Below are 19,456 nucleotides of genomic sequence, written 5' to 3'. Positions count from 1 at the left end.
ACTTCCTAGCTGGGACATAATTGATCCCTAATTTTTCAAACGGAGTCCTGCGGGGTTTTACAGCGGGTCTGTAGGCAGCCGAGCTCGGCGGAGCCTCAGAGGCGCGGACTTCTTCCGAGTCGGCGCTGCAGGGAAACACGACCCCCGGGACACAGATGAAAACTACAGGGGGGAGCATTCGGAACAGGCTCCGAGGCCCTTCTTTACACAAAGGGCTGTGGGAGGGTGGAACAAGCGAAGCCAATACCCCTGCTTGTTGAAAGAAACAGCTGGGTGACATCCTGGATGAAAAGGGTGCTGGCAGACGACCTGGATGAGTATAATATCCCCTCGATCTCCACTTTTCTATGTCTCCATACACACTTTTAAACCATTTATAAAGATCTCCTTCCACCTCAGTTCAGTAATTGTAAGTGCCGTATTCTCTACCGCTAGGGACAGTTTATACACAAAATAATATTCTGTTCAAGACTGTTATACTGATCTTCATTACGATTCAAGATCTGGACATATATAGTGATATACATTACAGTATATCACAGTCTTTAACCCCGCATCCTTGTCCGTATCGCACCCAAAGAAGGCTCCACAGCCGAAACGTTGTGGGTCTTTTCTTCTCTTTTCAGCAGGAATAAACCTTTACTTGTTCCTCTGCAGCCTATGCCTGCTGACCCAGCTCCCTCCTTGAACTACTGTAGTCTTGAGCCCTACGTTTTCTCTGAAAGCAGCTCCATCTGGCTGTGTTACATCCGCCTCTTTATCTCGCCTCCTCGCAATATTTTTCCGCGAAGGGTGTGACCGGTCTGCCACGAGTCACGATAACGTCCCTCGTGTCATTGCCCACAGGCAGGCAGCGTGAGTCACGCCTGCGCCCCGCGAAGAGGAGGGGGGGGGAGTTCCACGTTGCGCACGCTCGGGCACGCTGAGCACGCCGGTCACGTGGCGCCGGCAGTATAAAAGCGTGCTTGTTGACGTCAGCTCTCTCTTCCCTGCCTATCCGCGACCGTGGTGGGCAGCGTATCTCTCCCCGCATCTTTGTCCGTATCAAGAATCCGAGACCATCCGCCAACATGGTGAGTGACAGCGCGGTCTGGAGCTAGGGGCCGAGCGCCCTGCTGCCCGCCGCTCCTGCTGGGCCGGCTATGGAGGCCGGGCGCGGCTCGGGGTCCGTGGCCGCGGGGGTGATGGACGGGGAGCGGAGTCGGCGGGTAGAGGCGGCAAGATGGCAGCTGCTGAGCCCCGGCTCGGCCAGGGAGAGTCCCCGCCACCCGCTGCCCGAGTCCGGGGCGAGAGGGAGCGGCGCCGAGACCCTGCTCTCTCAGGCGCTGCTGTCTGATTTCCCGGCAGTGAAGATGCGCTGAGCGCCGGACCCTGCGGGGGCGATTGTGCGTGTTTTTCTGTTTGTTGTTGCGCGGAGGGGAGTCCGGCCCCGGGAGCCCCGCTGGGAGGCGGGGAGACAGGGCGGCTCCTCGGTCTGTGCGGGAATTAACAGCCGCCGGCTTTGTCATGGGCAGCCGGCTGGGTCAGTCATCGTGTCTTCTCGGTGCCCAGCCTCTGCTTGAAGCCTGTGACGTCAATTCAAATCGTTCATTTTTTTACGTAAAATGTTTGTATTATGGCGCGCTCTCGTGTTTTAAATGGAGCGAAGCCGGCTCTATGTGGCGAGACCGGCCGCGCCTGTGCCCGGCTGTCACCGGCTCGGGCCGTGTATCCACGTGGCCCGCTGGCGGAGCCTCGGCGCTCGAGTGCGGCGCTCAGCCGCTAGAGCGGGACCGGCGAGCGGGGAGGGGTTCAACTCGATGCCGGCTGCAGCAAGGGAGGGGAGGCCCGAGTCGGTACGCATCAATGGGCGCGAGAGGGCGGCCCCAAAATTAGAGCGTGAAGTCGATTTAAATGCCCGTGAGCTACAGGCCCGTTTTTTGGCTCTTGTCCTGATGATGCGCAGTCATAACGTTTAGTTAGGCCGCACCCGGGCTGAGCCAGTACGCTTGCAGACGGGAAGGATAAGGGTTTTCCTCCGGTGTAGGGGCGGTGGGTGAGGTGACGGCCTCGATGAGCACCTCCGCAGAGGGCGATGAGCTTGAAAACGGTCGTTCCGCCCGCAGACAGCGCGCCGCTATTGCGTCAGTTTCAGACAAAGACTGAGCTCCTCCGCGGTGCTGCAGAACCCCCCCTCCTCCCCAGTGCGGCGCTGAGCACCGGTTCCTGCAGCGTCAGGAGTCCGCTATTGTGCGCGGGGTGGCGCTGGGCCCCACCATTGTCAGGCGCCCCCGGTTTCTGCCGCGTTAGGGGGGGGGGCGTCAGTCCTTACAGGACCGTGTAACTGCGGCTCCGAGCCAGCGGACCAGCCTGATCCCACGGCGTGGCCCTCTTGACGCTCCTATGAGGGCCGTGTTGGGGTCCAGTCGCCCATCAGCGGGCCGGGGGTTTGGGGTCTCGTAGTGAGGGGGGTTTTAAAACGGAAGCTGAAAGGTCAAGTGGAAAGCCTGGTCCCTCGGGTCAGATGGACTTGGTCCGGATTGGCAGGGAAGGCCCACTCGAACTCCTCCAGCTGTGGCACTGGCGAGGCTGACCAGGGTGTGGGTGTCAGGGGTGGGCCAGCTGCGGTTTCCATCGGCAACACCACCCCCGTGGACCCTGATTAACAGGAGTGAGCCTGTCAGCGAGAACGAGTCCTCGGCCAAGGGTGTTCAGGCAGGTTAAGGAATGATGGAGGAAAGTCTGCTGAACTCGAGAGCAGCTCTCTTAATTGGGACAGTAATTATTGGTGAATGTGCTCCCTGCTGTAAGAACAGGCTGAGGTGTTAGTCACCCAGGGGTGCTCAGTGTTGTCCTCTTGCTTCCTAGCCTGCGGCTCACCCCTGTGCCTCGTGCCCGTGGCCTGGTGAGGGATGTCCGTTAGACTGCGGCGCTGTAGCTCAGCGAGGTCCTCCTGGCCTCGTCAAGCCCAGTTCTGCCCAGGGTGCAGGTCCGGTCTGTGCTGTTCTGCCTGACGGTCCTGTCCGCCTCCCCCACCCCCGCAGGTGAACTTCACCGTAGACCAGATCCGCGCCATCATGGACAAGAAGTCCAACATCCGGAACATGTCTGTGATCGCCCACGTCGACCACGGCAAGTCCACCCTGACCGACTCGCTGGTGTCCAAGGCGGGGATCATCGCCTCGGCCCGCGCCGGCGAGACGCGCTTCACCGACACCCGCAAGGACGAGCAGGAGCGCTGCATCACCATCAAGTCCACGTGAGTGTCGCCGTGGTGACGGGGGTCTGGCCTTGTGACTGCCGTGGTCACCTTGATAATTAACGTCACAGGGGGCGGTGCAGTCCAGTCCCCAGTGCGGCTGAAAAGAGGGTGTTTGACGGCCGGTGTCGCACTGGACTGCTGTACACATCGCTGTCTGTCCAGCAGAGATGCCTGGCTAGTGCACAGCAGGTGCTGGGAGCGCCTCGTCGAGCTTTCTCAGAGGCGTTGCAGCGAAGCTGTTTGACTGATGGGCTGCTCTCTCCCTCCCTGCGCAGTGCCATCTCCATGTACTACGAGCTGAGCGACAACGACTTGGCCTTCATCAAGCAGTGCAAGGACGGCTCGGGCTTCCTCATCAACCTGATCGACTCCCCCGGGCACGTGGACTTCTCCTCGGAGGTCACCGCCGCCCTGCGCGTCACTGACGGGGCCCTGGTGGTCGTGGACTGCGTCTCCGGTACGAGAGGAGCCGCCGGCGGGCGCTGATCGCAGTTTAATGCACTGTTATGCTCGATGCCTAGCGGGTGGTTTCGTGCACTGGGTAGCTGCGTAGTGAGTTTGGCGTCGTTCTGGGGGGTTTGTAGCTTGGCCTTGCAGGATGCTGAGCCGTTCCACTCCCTCCCTGGCCAGGTGTGTGTGTGCAGACCGAGACGGTGCTGAGGCAGGCCATCGCCGAGCGGATCAAGCCGGTTCTGATGATGAACAAGATGGACCGGGCCCTGCTGGAGCTGCAGCTGGAGCCGGAGGAGCTGTACCAGACCTTCCAGCGCATTGTGGAGAACGTCAACGTCATCATCTCCACCTACGGGGAGGACGAGACCGGGCCCATGGGCAACATCATGGTGAGGCGCTGGGAATGTAGACTGCCTGGGGGGCGCTGTGGGGTCCTTCTATATTAACCCCCCCTCCAGGGACTGTAGAGGTTTGGCTTGCTGGTAGAGCACAACACTGAGCCTTTGGCTTGCAGTTGGAGGCAGGTTTGGATCAAGCTGGTGCGAGATGGGATACTGGGAGGTTTGTATTTTGAAGGCTCATGCGTCTCTCTTCCTCCTCCACCCCTCAGATCGACCCAGTGATTGGTACCGTGGGGTTCGGTTCTGGTCTGCACGGCTGGGCCTTCACCCTGAAGCAGTTTGCGGAGATGTACGTGGCCAAGTTCGCTGCCAAGGGTGACGCCCAGCTGGCGCCGGCCGAGAGGGCCAAGAAGGTGGAGGACATGATGAAGAAGCTGTGGGGAGACAGGTGTGTGTTATCGGGGTTCCCGTGTTCTGGCTAAACGGCAAGCCTCCGCTTCAGGGCTCTGAGTAACTGTTCCTCTGTCTGTAGGTACTTTGACCCAGCTACCGGGAAATTCAGCAAGACCGCCAACTCCCCAGATGGCAAGAAGCTGCCCCGCACCTTTGCACAGCTCATCCTGGACCCCATCTTCAAGGTGAGCAGCCTGTGGGTGGGCGCTGTGAGGCGGGGGTGCCCCAGCTCCTGTATTCTGGTGGGGAGCTCTTCCAGACTTGTAGCCCTGGCAGAAGAGGGAGATCCTGTCAGCTGTACGCTCTTGCCTGCAAGTGATGACCTGAAATATTCTTCACTTTGACCTGACTGGCTGGTGATGAGAGACTTTAGTCTGACTGCATGGCGGCGCAGGGCCCCACAATCGCAGCAGCACACAGCTGTGCGCTCTGCGGTCTGGAAAGAGCGAAGCCCCTCAGTTTCCACAGCTTTGATTCCCGTTAGGTGTAGTTGGGAGATTTTGTATAGCAGCTTGGCGATTGTAGTTCCTAGGTCTTGCAGCGACGCAATGTGGTGCTGGCCGGGTGTTTTGGGGTTTGCATGGTGACGCCTGCCTCGTGCTCCTCCAGGTGTTCGACGCCATCATGAACTTCAAGAAGGAGGAGACGGCGAAGCTGATCGAGAAGCTGGACATCAAGCTGGACAACGAGGACAAGGACAAGGAGGGCAAGCAGCTGCTGAAGGCCGTGATGCGCCGCTGGCTGCCGGCGGGAGAAGCGCTGCTGCAGATGATCACCATCCACCTGCCCTCGCCCGTCACCGCCCAGAAGTACCGCTGCGAGCTGCTGTACGAGGGGCCTGGCGACGACGAGGCCGCCATGGGTAGGGATCCTGAGCACTGGGGGGGTATTGCTGCTGCTGTTGGGACGTACTGGTGCCCCGGTTGCTCAATGCGATATGATCATTTATTGCCCTGCGGTGCTGTGTGAATGTCTTCCTGACTTCAGGAGATAGCTTACCATGGAGTGGGAAGCTTTTGTTGTTCCTATGAAGTCCCGCTAGATCCTTTTGATTTGCTTTTTATTATGCTGGATGAGCCCTGCTTATTTCTAAGAGTACCTCCAGGCTGTGGAGGTACTGTGCTCTAACCCCCAGCAGTTTCCAGTCAGTAACGGTCTTCCCTCTCTCAGGCATTAAGAACTGCGACCCCAAGGCCCCTCTGATGATGTACATCTCCAAGATGGTGCCGACCACTGACAAGGGGCGATTCTACGCCTTTGGCAGAGTGTTCTCTGGCTGTGTCTCCACCGGCCTCAAGGTCCGGATCATGGGACCAAACTACACCCCAGGAAAGAAGGAGGACCTCTACCTCAAACCCATTCAGAGGTCAGTACCGGTTGGGGATGGCCGGGCCTGGTGGGCTCAGGAGACTGCCCCTGAGGCTCCTGGTTCTGGGCGGGCGCGTCGTGTCTGACCAGCCTCTCCTGTGCTCCTTTTAGGACCATCCTGATGATGGGCCGGTACGTGGAGCCCATTGAGGACGTTCCCTGCGGCAACATCGTGGGGCTGGTCGGCGTGGACCAGTTCCTGGTGAAGACGGGGACCATCACCACCTTCGAGCAGGCACACAACATGCGCGTGATGAAGTTCAGCGTGAGCCCCGTGGTGCGCATCGCCGTGGAGGCCAAGAACCCCGCCGACCTGCCCAAGCTGGTGGAGGGGCTGAAGCGCCTGGCCAAGTCCGACCCCATGGTGCAGTGCATCATCGAGGAGTCTGGCGAGCACATCATCGCCGGCGCCGGAGAGCTGCACCTGGAGATCTGCCTCAAGGACCTGGAGGAGGACCACGCCTGCATTCCACTGAAGGTACGGCTGGGGCGTGGCGGGTTTTACTGCTAACTGTGGTCTAGCACTCAGCTGCTGTTCTGTCCGAGTTTATCGTCACTTTAAACACAGCTGCAGGCCTGTACAGAATCGAGCTGCTGTTTGCAACAGAGCTACGCAGTAAGGCCTGGGTGCTGGATTCTACAGAGACTGCATTCTTCTGATGGTATAGAGCAGGAAGCACTATCTGCTCCAGGCCTCTGCCTTGCGCTGAGCTAACCTGCTAGCCTGCAGAACCCCTTGCGTGCTACAATCCCCAGCAGGCTCTGGGAGAGAGGGTGACAGTGCGGTGGTTGGTCTCATGGGCCTGCAGGTACAGGGAGAGCGACCCCTGCTGGTCGCTGCAGTGCGATGAAGCTGTCCTGTTCGGTCTGCAGTACCATCGCTGCCGAATACCAGAAGTGCTGAGACACGGGCCTTATCGGCCAACACTCTTGCATGGAGGCCCAGTTTGTATTGCAGCCTGCCGGGGGTCACTGGGGGGGCGAGGTCCCTGCAGGCCCATTCTGAAGCACACAGCTGCCGGCGGTAGTGTGCATCAGTCCTGGCTCATCCTCTCCCTCTCTCCCCTGCAGAAATCGGACCCCGTGGTGTCTTACAGAGAGACGGTGAGCGAGGAGTCCAACCAGATGTGCCTGTCCAAGTCCCCCAACAAGCACAACCGCCTGTACATGCGCGCGCGCCCCTTCCCCGAGGGGCTGGCCGAGGACATCGAGAAGGGCGACGTGACCGCGCGCCAGGAGCTGAAGGCGCGGGCCCGCTACCTGGCCGACAAGTACGAGTGGGATGTGGGCGAGGCCCGTAAGATCTGGTGCTTCGGCCCAGATGGCACCGGGCCCAACGTGCTGGTGGACGTGACCAAGGGAGTGCAGTACCTGAATGAGATCAAGGACAGCGTGGTGGCTGGGTTCCAGTGGGCTACCAAGGAGGTAAGAGGGATTGGGGAGGTGGGCTAATGGCTCTTTTCCCGGGGGCACCTGTAGGTCACTCTAATGCCTTAGAAGACCTGGAATGAGTTTTGGCTCTTGGGCAGCTGATCCAGGGATTTAAGAATAAGAAACCTGGCCGTCCAGCTTTTAGACGCTCTGTCCAAGCCACTGTGAGGTTCTGTGAGGAGCTTGGGACCTGGTAGTAGGAGGTTCACAGGTGCTGCCAGTTCGTAGTTTCTCCTGTTGCTGGTCAGTGCTGTGGCGATGTGCGTGAGAGTGATCCGATCTGGTCCCATCTAGTGTTATACATGACAAATCGTACAGCTTCTAACGACGCGGCGCTGTCGAGTTGTGGCCAGTTGATGGTAATTGGAGCTTGGGGACTAAAACCGAGTCTCCTTCAGTCACGGACTCGGGTCCCCAAGGGCTGAACAGTCTGCTTGACGCACCAGCGTTAGGAGTTGACATTCAGGAGGCCTGTCCCGAGAGTGCTGACCTACTGGGTTAGGTTCTCCAGAACCGGGACCAGAGACCTTGTCTGTGAATGGGGCAGGTGGGGCTCTTGGACGTGTGACTAATTACCCCCCCCCCCCCCCCCCTGTGCGGCAGGGCGCCCTGTGCGAGGAGAACATGCGCGCCGTGCGCTTCGACATCCACGACGTGACCCTCCACACGGACGCCATCCACCGCGGCGGTGGCCAGATCATCCCCACGGCCCGCCGCGTGCTGTACGCCTGCCAGCTGACCGCTCAGCCCCGCCTCATGGAGCCCATCTACCTGGTGGAGATCCAGGTGAGTCTGATCGCATCCTTACACGCCTAGTTTTTAGTCACTTTGCCTGCGATATTGTTGGGCCAATCAACCTCCTTGTTGGTCACTTCTGGTTTAAAAGGCAGAAGTGTGAGAAACTATTCAACCCTGCTTACCTGTCTGCCGCCAGGCTGCTTTGTGTTTTGTTGATGTTCTCGGATACTGGTCTGGAGTCGTTTGGACTTGAGTAGCCCTGCTGCTGCCCCCCAGCCCGACAGCTCCTGTGTGAGCCCTGCTGTACGGGCGGGGCTCCCTGCCTGCCGAGAGCGTTGGGATTGACGTACTGTTCTGTCCAATCGCAGTGCCCCGAGCAGGTTGTGGGCGGAATCTATGGTGTGCTGAACAGGAAGAGAGGCCACGTGTTCGAGGAGTCGCAGGTGGCAGGGACGCCCATGTTCATCGTCAAGGCCTACCTGCCCGTCAACGAGTCCTTCGGTGAGTGTTGATGCTGATCTTTGGATGCACTTTGAGACGGTTAGCCGTTGCCCCAGGTAGTGATGCCCTGTGACTGCAAGGCCAGCTAGAGATCTCTCTGCATCGTCCCAGAATACCTAACTCGTGTCCATATCTCAGCTGTGGAGCCTTACGTTCTTTATTTGTTCCACTGTTTTTGTCCGTTTACACTAGATAGGTGTAGTAACTGCGAATGTAGGGCTGGTACCCTGGGAGCAGATTCGGATTTATTCCAGTGTTCTCGGCTCAGCCCGTGACAGACAAGCCCGACACTCCTGACACCGTGTGTGTTTTTTTTCCCAGGCTTCACCGCCGACCTGCGCTCCAACACCGGAGGCCAGGCCTTCCCGCAGTGCGTGTTCGACCACTGGCAGGTGCTGCCCGGGGACCCCTACGAGGCCAGCAGCAAGCCCTTCCAGGTCGTGGCCGAGACGCGCAAGCGCAAGGGGCTGAAGGAGGGCATCCCAGCTCTGGACAACTTCCTGGACAAACTGTAACGATCCCCCCCCAGCACCCCCCACCCCACCTCCCCTGCCCCCTTCATCTTCCTCCACTGCGCCTGGGTGAGGGCCAGGACTGTACAGACCACCGCGAGCATCACAGACACTTGACTTGCCAAAACAGAGAAATCCAGATGAACTCAACGGCTACATAAAACAAATTATGGAGAAAAAAAATAAACAATAAATGAACATAAAAACTGGAGATGTTCTCTGGTCTTTTTCTTTAGATTTTACCCAGAGCTTTTGAGGGTGTCAGGTTGTGAGCAGAGGTCTGGGTTTCCATCCTGGTGTGGGGAAATACTCCCCTCGATTTACAAACAACCGGCTCCTTGTGTGTGTAAAACTTTTGAATTGTGCCACATCTAGGAAACGGTCATGACTGTGCCCCTACCAGAGCACTGAATCCATTAGTGCAGGAGTTTAAAACTACCGCTGCGAGGAGGCTGTTGAGAGATCTTGTGATGTTGGTGATGGCTTCAGGGGGGAAGAAACTGGGTTTGTGACTTGAGGGATGGGTTCATAGAAACGGCTGTAAAAACAGGTTTGATGATTGTGTGTGTGTGAAGGGGGTGGATATGGGGCTATGATTCCTTAAGTGTGCAAGGGACAAGTGCCAGAAGCCTGTTAGAATTTGTGCTCTACCATCTCTCCACAATGGGTTGCTGGATGCTAGGCTGTCTATAAGCTGTGGGCTAAAGGCTCATTGCTCGCTACACCACAGTTGGATATTTGATACATATGCTTGAAGAGCACCATCTGGTAGATGTGTGAAAAAACACTCCCTACAAGTCCTATACAATTACAGCAGGAGTCAACTTAAAACATCCTGTTTTAATGTTCTATAGGACTTCATTTTTGTAACTTCTGGGTGTGATCATTCCTGTGGCCTGGTCCTGGTCACCCACAGGCCTGTTCCAGCTGATTCCTTGGTTACACAATCAAACCTCTTTCATTGACTTAACGGGGAACTGCAACTCTTTACCTCAAGACTAGAATCCACATTGACGAGTGCATTTCAAACCACAATAAGAGTAAAATGTACACAGGGACTTGTTAAAACCTGCACACTATTTACAGCACTAAATAAACAGTTTGCAGGTCTGCCCAGTACCATATTCTGATTCAGAACAAGGTGAAAATTCTGGTGAGGTTAACCAGATCTATGATGCCGTAAACGAGCAGGCTTGTGAAGACATCTCTTTGAATCCAATCGTGTTGGAACATTTCTGCAGTGAAATGTCTGCTACACAACCTACACTTATTTGCTCTACATCACATCAGTCATTACAGGGACTAGTGAGCAGGAAGGACTGCATCACATCGCAATTCTCACAAACTCACTCTCGCCCGTGGTGAGACCAGGGCTTTGCAACGACACGGCATCTCGCGGTACTTTCACAAAGGTTGTGATTCTGTGCTTAATGAAAAGTTTTTAAAATTTTCTATAGTGTCAATTTTTACCTCCAGGATTTAGAAACTGATCTGTGAAACTGGGACTCCTGTTGACCTTTAATAAGAGGAAGATGAGTCTGAGCAGTTCCAAGCTAAGAAACATGTTTGGAGCTTTAACTGTTGTATTTTGTAAAAGAAAAAAAATCCCAGAAAACAAAGAGCAAATATTAAATTCAAAGAAACTTCTTTGATTAATTAGGTTTACAATAATGGTTTACTTACAAAGTTTTTTTTCTAGACACTCAAAGCTCTTCAGAGGTAATGGGGATCCCTTCCACACCCACCTGGATGATGCGCCAGTCCGCTTCCCACACACCAGCTCTCAGTGGGGAGGAGAGCAGAGTGATGAAGCCAGTTCAGAGAAGGGGATTATTAGGAGGCCATGATGGGTGAAGGCCAGGGGGAAATTTGGCCAGGACACAGGGGTAACACCCCTACTCTTTCAGAAACGCCCTGGGATTTTTAATGACCACAGAGAGTCAGGACCTCGGTTTTACTTCTCAGCTGAAGGACTGCGCCTTTTTACAGTGTAGTGTCCCCATCACTATACTGGGGCGTTAGGACTCACACAGACTGCAGGGTGAGCGCCCCCTACTGGCCCCACCAACACCTACTCCAGCAGAAACCTTAGCTTTCCCAGGAGTCTCCCCTCCAGGAACTGACCAGGCTCACACCTGCTGGGCTGCAGTGGGGCGGCCAGCTGGGAGCTGGAGGTAATTATCTAATGATGCTGGAATGGTATGAAAAACAGCAGGTGTGTGGGGCACTAGGACACTGATTGGGAATCACTGACTTAGAGGAGTATGTTTTCCTTAAGGAATGTGCAGGACGGAAAAAAAGCTGAACCGGGAAACAGATCACACACTGGCATCGGCCAGCCCTGGTGATTATGGGCCCACCAGAACACAAATCTTCAGATACAGGGCTCTTTCTGGGAAAGATAACTCTCCTACCACGAGAGACCCATCTCTTGCTACCTGAGGTTTCAGCACTTGGATAACCAGTCACCAGGTAACTTTTTAATATTTGCAGTGAATATTTACAGTTTTGACTGAGCACACATAAAGCATTTACAAAGGACAATTACATAACTCAAACAGCACACAAACATTTCTTACACATTCAGGAGAAAGTGAGATTGTCAGTTTCTACCATTAAGCTGCGAGCTTTGGATCGACTAAAAAAAAAAAACATTCTCAAGTACTAATGAAGAGAATTCAATATTCTTCCGCAAGAAGGCTGCTTGATGCATAAAAATGGAGTAGTACACATAAAGCAGAGTATAGATGTATCTAAATCCCTCATCATGGCATGCACAACAACACCTGAGCTACCTGCAGCACAGGTGTGCAAGACTGCTCCTCTTACCCCAAAACTCTCACCCACCAGACGAACCAGAATCCAGCTCAGCTAATTTAACTGCCTGCTCATGTACGTTGTCATTATGTAGTTTTAGTCTCTGTGGTGGGGGAGTCCAGGCCCATCCTGCAGGTTTGACGGAAGGCTTTTAAACAGTCAAGGAAAGGGATCTGGAGAGGATGTTAACTTTCCTTAATAAAGCAACTGACACATTCAATTCAGTCATTCAGAGCCCCTCTGAAAACAACACGGGAGCCTGTGGTGGCTGGGGGGAGTTCTGTCCCTCTCACGTTTGCAGAGGAGCTCACCGGAACACGGGTGTGGCTAGCGGAGCCCAGCAGCCAGATCCACACCGCGCCACGCAGGCCAGTGTCCCACCTGCTCCCTTGTGCTGGGGGCAGAAGCAGATCATTTCACGGGCCCTCCCCGGGCGCTCACGACAACAAAACCCCCATGGGCCACTGCCCCTCGGCTCGAACCCCAGCAGCGCCAACGGGCCTCTCTGCTGGGGACTGAGCTGGACCCACTTGTTCTGCTACTGAGATAACCGACCGCCCTCCTCCCGGGCAAAACCCCTGGGCAGGAGTAGAATGGGTTCTATGGACCCTTTTACTTCATTTAAAAAATTAAGGTTCTGGATCTGTGGGTCTGATTTTAAAATTTCAAGCCCAGTGTCTTCACACCCCAGGGCACACTGTGTGTGTAGATGCTCAGGCAAAGAAAACTGTGAAAATGAACACCTGTGTTAACTCAAGATGCCAAGGACAAGGGGGAGTAGGGGACCCCCTCTATGATCTAGGGTAACTGCACAGGTGGGGCTCAGCTGAACTCAAGTTTCCCTCTGACGGTCACATGCAGAACAACACAGTGACAGAGTGACCAGCTCACTTGAGAGGCTGCAGTAGCAGCAAGACTGCAGCCTTCAGGGTTCACTATGATCACAGGAGAGTCCCAGACCCCCCTCACCCTCACTCCAATGTCTGTGCCGGTCAGTCAGGGTTTCTAGATGACCTCTAACCCCAGAGGTCACAACTGCAAGAAGATAACCCCTCAGTCTTCCACCCAGCAGCTGTATTAGCTGTAACCGGTGACCCCACACCCCCTCCACCCCTCACCACTCTAGCCAGAGAAAATGACCTCTAAGGTCAAAGGTCATCATGTATTCATGTGTGTCTTGCACAGATTTAACCTGCAGAGGTCAAAAGTCATTGTGTCTAGGTGACCACCTCACAGGTCAAGAGTCACTACATTGTGAGGACCTCAGAGGCCAGGGGTCATTGTTAAAGAGGTGACCCCAGAGGTCATGGGTCACTATGTGTAGAAGATAACCTCGGGCAGCTGTCCGTCCTCCACCGAGGTGCCGTTGTTGTTTCCTGCGGCGTAGCAGAACGTGAAGCAGGTCTTGGTGCCGGTCGACGGCGACTCGTGGGTCACCTTCCGCAGCCCCTTGGTGCCGTAGTGGGAGTCCGGGCCCTGGGAGAGAGATCTGGGTCAGAACCCCTCCGTGGACACCCACAGAATCAGCCCCCCGGGACGCCCACACACACCTTGAGCGTGGCGCAGGCAGTGTAGTTGACGTTGGGCAGGATCTCGACAGGCTCCTTGAACATGACCCGGAAGGTGTTGGCCGAGCCATCGCAGCTGAACCCGGTGTCGTTCTGACCCAGAACAGTGTTACTGTCCGTGTGGATGATCTGGGGGCACAGGCACAGGAAGAAACAGAGGTTACAGAGCAGCAGGGCTGCACTCTGCTTTGACATTCGAGCCCAGAACCTCATCCCCTCCCTCCCCTTCATCACAAGATACCAGGGACTCAGCCGGACCTGGATGTTGACCTGGTAATCCGTGGGTCCGTGGATCGATCCGTAAAGCCCGAATCCCACGACGAATATCCGGCGATTCACCGAGAACCTGAGAGAGGGACAGAGGGAGGGAGAGGTTAGAGGGTAGTCCGATTCGGGGCAGCCCTGCGGCAGAGGAGCCCCAGAACGAAGGAGGGGTCAGAGGGCAGCAGGGTTCGGGGCAGCCCTGCGGCACAGGAGCCCCAGAAGGAGGGAGGGGTCAGAGGGCAGCAGGGTTCGGGGCAGCCCTGCGGCACAGGAGCCCCAGAAGGAGGGAGGGGTCAGAGGGCAGCAGGGTTCGGGGCAGCCCTGCGGCACAGGAGCCCCAGAACGAAAGAGGGGTCAGAGGGCAGCAGGGTTCGGGGCAGCCCTGCAGCACAGGAGCCCCAGAAGGAGGGAGGGGTCAGAGGGCAGCAGGGTTCGGGGCAGCCCTGCAGCACAGGAGCCCCAGAAGGAGGGAGGGGTCACAGGGCAGCAGGGTTCGGGGCAGCCCTGCGGCACAGGAGCCCCAGAACGAAAGAGGGGTCAGAGGGCAGCAGGGTTCGGGGCAGCCCTGCGGCACAGGAGCCCCAGAACGAAAGAGGGGTCAGAGGGCAGCAGGATTCGGGGCAGCCCTACGGCACAGGAGCCCCAGAACGAAGGAGGGGTCAGAGGGCAGCAGGGTTCGGGGCAGCCCTGCAGCACAGGAGCCCCAGAAGGAGGGAGGGGTCAGAGGGCAGCAGGGTTCGGGGCAGCCCTGCGGCACAGGAGCCCCAGAAGGAGGGAGGGGTCAGAGGGCAGCAGGGTTCGGGGCAGCCCTGCGGCACAGGAGCCCCAGAAGGAGGGAGGGGTCAGAGGGCAGCAGGGTTCGGGGCAGCCCTGCGGCACAGGAGCCCCAGTCTCGCTCACCGGATGCGGTCGCTGGTCCCGCTGTAGCCCCAGCGGCTCTCCACCTGGCCGAAGCGCGTGATGCTGCACTCCTTCCCGCGCAGGCAGCAGCGCGGCCGGTCGATGAAGTCCACCCGCGGCTTGGGGTTGACCGTGAAGTGCAGGAACAGGCTGACCACCTCCCGGTCCATCAGGATGCCGGACTGGGCCGGACCTGGGCAAGGACAGAGTCAGGGAACGAAGCAGACAGACAGGTGGGTCGACCAGCTACAAGAAACAAGTGCTTGAGAACTTGATTGATCGATTGATCAACAGCGTGAGAACTCACTCATCTCCTGGGTATGCTTTATCATCATCTTCCCATGATGCAATAAGGTAAATTACTGATTTACTGTATTAATTCACAAACAGCTGTATGGATAAATTCTGACAACAAGGCCACACAACGTGACCAGAGAGGTCCTTCCTCTCCAGCCCGTCTCGGAGAAAGCACGGCGGAAACAGGGGAGCAGGGGCCGGCAGCGGGCAGGCGTACCGGCGGCGAATTCCTCGATGGTCATCAGCGGGAAGCGGATGAGCGAGAGGGACTTGCCGAGCACGCGGCGCTTGTTCTCCGGCGTCGGCTGGAGCTGCTGCCGCTGGGCCTCTGCCTCGGCCCAGCGCACCACCGCCCCGAACAGCCGCACCTCCCGGACGCCCAGCGTGTCCCGCTCCAGCACCGCCACCAGCGTGTCTGCGGGAGGCGAGAGGGAGCCGGGGTCACTCACCCGCGGCGCGGCCCCCCGCGGCGCCGCCGGCAGACCGGGTCTTACCCAGGTCGATGTCGGTGAAGCCCTCAGCCGCGATGGCGTCGGCGGTGTTCTTGTCAATGTTCTCCAGACACAGGCTGGCCAGCTGGGGCTCGTCGAACAGCCGGGCCTGCAGCACAACACAGCTCATCGACACGGGGTACCAGAACGGGGCACAGCAGTGAGGCCCCGACACAGCGCTCACAGAGCAATGGGGCACCAAGACATGACTCAGCGCTCACAGAGCAATGGGGCACCAAGACATGACTCAGCGCTCACAGAGCAACAGAGCACCGAGGCCCAACTCGGCGCTCACAGAGCAATGGGGCACCAAGACATGACTCAGCGCTCACAGAGCAACAGAGCACCGAGGCCCAACTCGGCGCTCACAGAGCAATGGGGCACCAAGACATGACTCAGCTCTCACAGAGTAATGGGGCACCAAGACATGACCGAGTGCTCACAGAGCAAACGAGCACCAAGACATTGACTCGGTGCTCACAGAGCAATGGGGCACCAAGACATGACTCGGTGCTCACAGAGCAACGGGGCACTGAGGCCCGACTGCAAAGCCACTAAAGTTTACGAAAATTAAGCGAGCAGCCACTGCCTCTGCCCACATCAGAACAACAACAAAGTGCAGACATGTTTGCCGCCACTGAGCCACTCAAATATCGACTGCAGAAGCTCTGCAGCCACACACAGGAGATCCAGGACTGAGGGAGGAGATCCCTCACTGAGAGCACTGGGACAAATCTCTGTAATAACCTCAACTGGGATGTGCAAACTGTTGAGGACAACCCCCCACAATGAGAATTCTACAATCTTGCTGTTTCACCGTATTCCATGCAGGCGCTCAGAGGGCCACGCGCTGTGCTGTACCTGCGTGAGCAGCATGAAGGCGTTGTCGGCGCGCAGGTTCTTCTTCAGGAACTCCACACAGTGAGTCTCCAGCGCCGGCACGGCGTATTTCTTGGCCGTGTAGAGTGTTGTCATCACCGTCTCCGGCCCGATCTGCACCTCGTCTGAGTACAGGAACCTGGCACACACAGCGCAGGAAACACACTTGGATCACCCAGAGCAGAGAACACGCCTGGCACACGCAGCGCAGAGATCACGCCTGGCACAGGCAGCGCAGAGATCACGCCTGGCACAGGCAGCGCAGAGATCATGCCTGGCACACATAGCGCAGAGATCATGCCTGGCACACGCAGCGCAGAGATCATGCCTGGCACACGCAGCGCAGAGATCACGTCTGGTACACGCAGCGCAGAGATCACGCCTGGTACACGCAGCGCAGAGATCACGCCTGGCACACGCAGCGCAGAGATCACGCCTGGCACACGCAGCGCAGAGATCACGCCTGGTACACGCAGTGCTGCGAGGATAACACTAGAGCTCTAGACTTCAAGGCCAGGGTCAGGGGCAGGAGTGTGAGCTGGAGCAGAGCCAGGGGCAGGAGCAGAGAGAAAGACAGGGGCAGGGGCAGAGATAGAGACAAGGGCAGGGGCAGGAGCAGAGACAGAGACAAGGGCAGGGGCAGGGGCAGAGACAAGGGCAGGGGCAAGGGCAGAAACAGAGACAGAGACAAGGGCAGGGGAGGGGCAGAGACTCTGGCGTGGGCTGGAGCAGGGGCAGAGACACACAGGTCGTGAGACAAACAGTCACTGACACAGGGGCAGAGACACACAGAGCGCGAAACAGTCACTGTCACAAGGGTAGAGACACACAGGGTGCAAGACACAAAAGTCACTGCCGCAGGGGCAGAGACACACAGGGGGCGAGACACACAGTCACGGACGCAGGGGCAGAGACAAGGGCAGGAGCAGGGGCAGAGACACACAGTCAGGGACGCAGGGGCAGACAGGCGGACAGCGAGAGGGCTGGTGTGACCGAGTCTCACTTTAGTAGCGCTAGGAAGGCGGCGGGTTCGACGTCCGGCAGCTCGATCTCCGTTGAAGTGGTGGCCATTCCCCCGTTGAACATGGCATCAAACACGGCGCTGCCCACGGCCAGCACAAACCTGCCACAGACACACAGGGGAATCCGGACATGTCCTGCAGAAACACGCGCCACGCCTGACAGCGGGTCGGGTCGGGTCCTGTTTCGGACATTCATTTCATTCTCCACTGTCTACAGTCTCCCCTGCAGCTCGGACTATTTCTGCCCTGGAGTCTGCGTGTGTGCACAGACCTCGGCATGGTCCTCACCCAGGACACAGGCAGTCTTTATAATAATAGTATATAACTGTCAACACGATCTGCACGGCACGCTTTTAAAAAGAAATGTCCGGTCCTTTAGCTAAAATACTGCGCACAATAATCACAGCAAAACATCCGTACGCAAGACGCAGAGTTTTGCCGTGATAATCATACAGTATATTTTTAAAGCGCAGTCACCGTCAGTGCTGCATGTCGCAGCCGGCTCACCTGTGCGCAGGTATGCGCTGTACCCCCATGCCCTTCCCGACCAAGAAATGCACGTCGCTCAGGACTTCGTTGTTGAACAAGAAGGCGAATCTCTCCTTCACCGTGCTCTTCGTTGCCTGCCAGTTGTACACGGGCTCCCGGTACACCAGCACGGCGGCGGCCGCTGCAGGAGCCGAGGGCAGCGCGGACGGCGTGACCGAGGCCGAGGCTGCGGCTGCCGTCTCCCCGGCGGCCGCGGCCGCAGCGCCGGCGCTCTGAGCCGAGCCGCCCTGCGAGGAAGCGTTCTGCGTCGCCGGGGTAGCGCCAACTGCGGCACCGCCGCCTGCGCCGGGGCCCGGCTGGGGATTGCAGTGCCCGCCCGCTCCCTGCACCCCTCCCGCAGGCCCCGGCGATGCCCCGGCGCTGTTGGCCGAGGCCTGAGCGCTGTTGTTCGACTGCACGTTGCCGAGGGGTCCGGGGTTGGAGAAATTCAGACACGGAGCTCCACCGCCGCTCCCACCCGCAGCCATCTTGGAATGGAAGAGACAGGCGCAGCAGCGCATCGCCGCACTGCACGGCTGGGATCGGACTCGGAGCGCATCGCCGGGGAGAGAGGACAGCGGCGGGCTAGGGGGGTGGCCAGGTTTCTGCTCGCAAGCCAGACGCCGTGCCTTGGTTTGATGAGATTAGATATTTCTCGGCGTTTAGTGCAACAACACCCTCCTGTCAAATTCACGCTCTGCATCGTCATCGTGTAATTTTTATGCAGAGGTTGTTACCTCGGGAGTGACGGTGGACTCGGATATCAGGGCAGGAGCGGGCTGTACCACAGAGAGGTCTGGTGACCCCGATGTTCAGAGCAAATTTAGGATTAAAAATACACGTTGCTTTGGAAGGGAAGCCAGGAGCAGGCTGCACAGTTGAAGAGGGTGGGATGGTGGTGACACAGCACTCCTGCCCTGGCCCAACTCCTCTGGAGAGCGAGGGAGCTCCTGCTGAGCCCTGGGTAGCCTTGCAAGTCCTTCGGTAATCTTTAATTACAGAAGTAATCTGGGTTGACTGAACAATGAAGGGTCAGTTCTGAATCTAAGGGAAGAGCACTGTAATGGCTGGATCCTGGGAAGTGGTGTGGCTGAGCCCACACTGCCAGCCTGGTCACCCCAGGCCAAACCCTCTGCCAAGTCACCCAGCAGAGCACCGACTGGGGCAAGTCACCCAGCAGAGCACCCCAGAGCACCGACTGGGGCAAGTCACAGCCTCCCTCCTGGGGTTCAGAGCAGGGGTCCACAATGTTAGACACCTAGTGGACTGGACAGCCTGCAGATACACTGCAGACTCACTGACCCCTCCAGGACCAGGACTGGAGAACCCTGCAGACACACTGACCCTCCAGGACCAAGACTGGACAGCCTGCAGACACACTGACCCCTCCAATAGCAGGACTGGAGAACCCTGCAGACACACTGACCCTCCAGGACCAAGACTGGACAGCCTGCAGACACACTGACCCCTCCAGGACCAGGACTGGACACCCTGCAGACACACTGACCCTCCAGGACCAAGACTGGACAGCCTGCAGACACACTGACCCCTCCAATAGCAGGACTGGACACCCTGCAGACACACTGACCCTCCAGGACCAAGACTGGACAGCCTGCAGACACACTGACCCCTCCAATAGCAGGACTGGACAC

At 57.5% G+C, this 19,456-nt stretch overlaps 2 protein-coding genes across 3 annotated transcripts; one reads left to right on the top strand and one right to left on the bottom strand.

Moving 5' to 3' along the window:
- Positions 1–966: 966 nt before the first annotated feature.
- On the top strand, positions 967–9,247 carry LOC102687513 (elongation factor 2b). Its single transcript, XM_006639877.3, has 13 exons — positions 967–1,073; positions 3,024–3,238; positions 3,517–3,698; positions 3,872–4,083; positions 4,305–4,483; positions 4,568–4,673; positions 5,098–5,350; positions 5,659–5,854; positions 5,968–6,334; positions 6,928–7,281; positions 7,891–8,073; positions 8,394–8,526; positions 8,848–9,247. Exons 1-13 carry the CDS (start codon positions 1,071–1,073, stop codon positions 9,039–9,041), a joined length of 2,577 nt encoding a protein of 858 aa, XP_006639940.2. The 5' UTR covers positions 967–1,070; the 3' UTR covers positions 9,042–9,247.
- A 2,256-nt stretch (positions 9,248–11,503) lies between these two features.
- Positions 11,504–18,519, bottom strand: btbd2a (BTB (POZ) domain containing 2a). Of its 2 annotated transcripts, none has more exons than XM_069186141.1 (9): positions 17,784–18,519; positions 17,258–17,377; positions 16,237–16,393; positions 15,379–15,484; positions 15,102–15,299; positions 14,588–14,780; positions 13,694–13,769; positions 13,406–13,552; positions 11,504–13,331 (listed from the first exon to the last, which is right to left on the bottom strand). In XM_069186141.1, exons 1-9 carry the CDS (start codon positions 18,323–18,325, stop codon positions 13,170–13,172), a joined length of 1,701 nt encoding a protein of 566 aa, XP_069042242.1. In that variant the 5' UTR covers positions 18,326–18,519; the 3' UTR covers positions 11,504–13,169. The 2 variants fall into 2 exon arrangements, with proteins under 2 accessions (XP_069042242.1, XP_069042241.1); XM_069186140.1 differs by having other exon boundaries at positions 13,682–13,769; positions 17,784–18,517.
- Positions 18,520–19,456: the final 937 nt, after the last annotated feature.

This window comes from Lepisosteus oculatus, chromosome 29, assembly GCF_040954835.1.
Source record: "Lepisosteus oculatus isolate fLepOcu1 chromosome 29, fLepOcu1.hap2, whole genome shotgun sequence".
Lineage (NCBI taxonomy): Eukaryota > Metazoa > Chordata > Actinopteri > Semionotiformes > Lepisosteidae > Lepisosteus > Lepisosteus oculatus.
The sequence above is the reverse complement of the archived record's forward strand: the minus strand, read 5'-3'. Positions and strand labels throughout refer to the sequence as shown.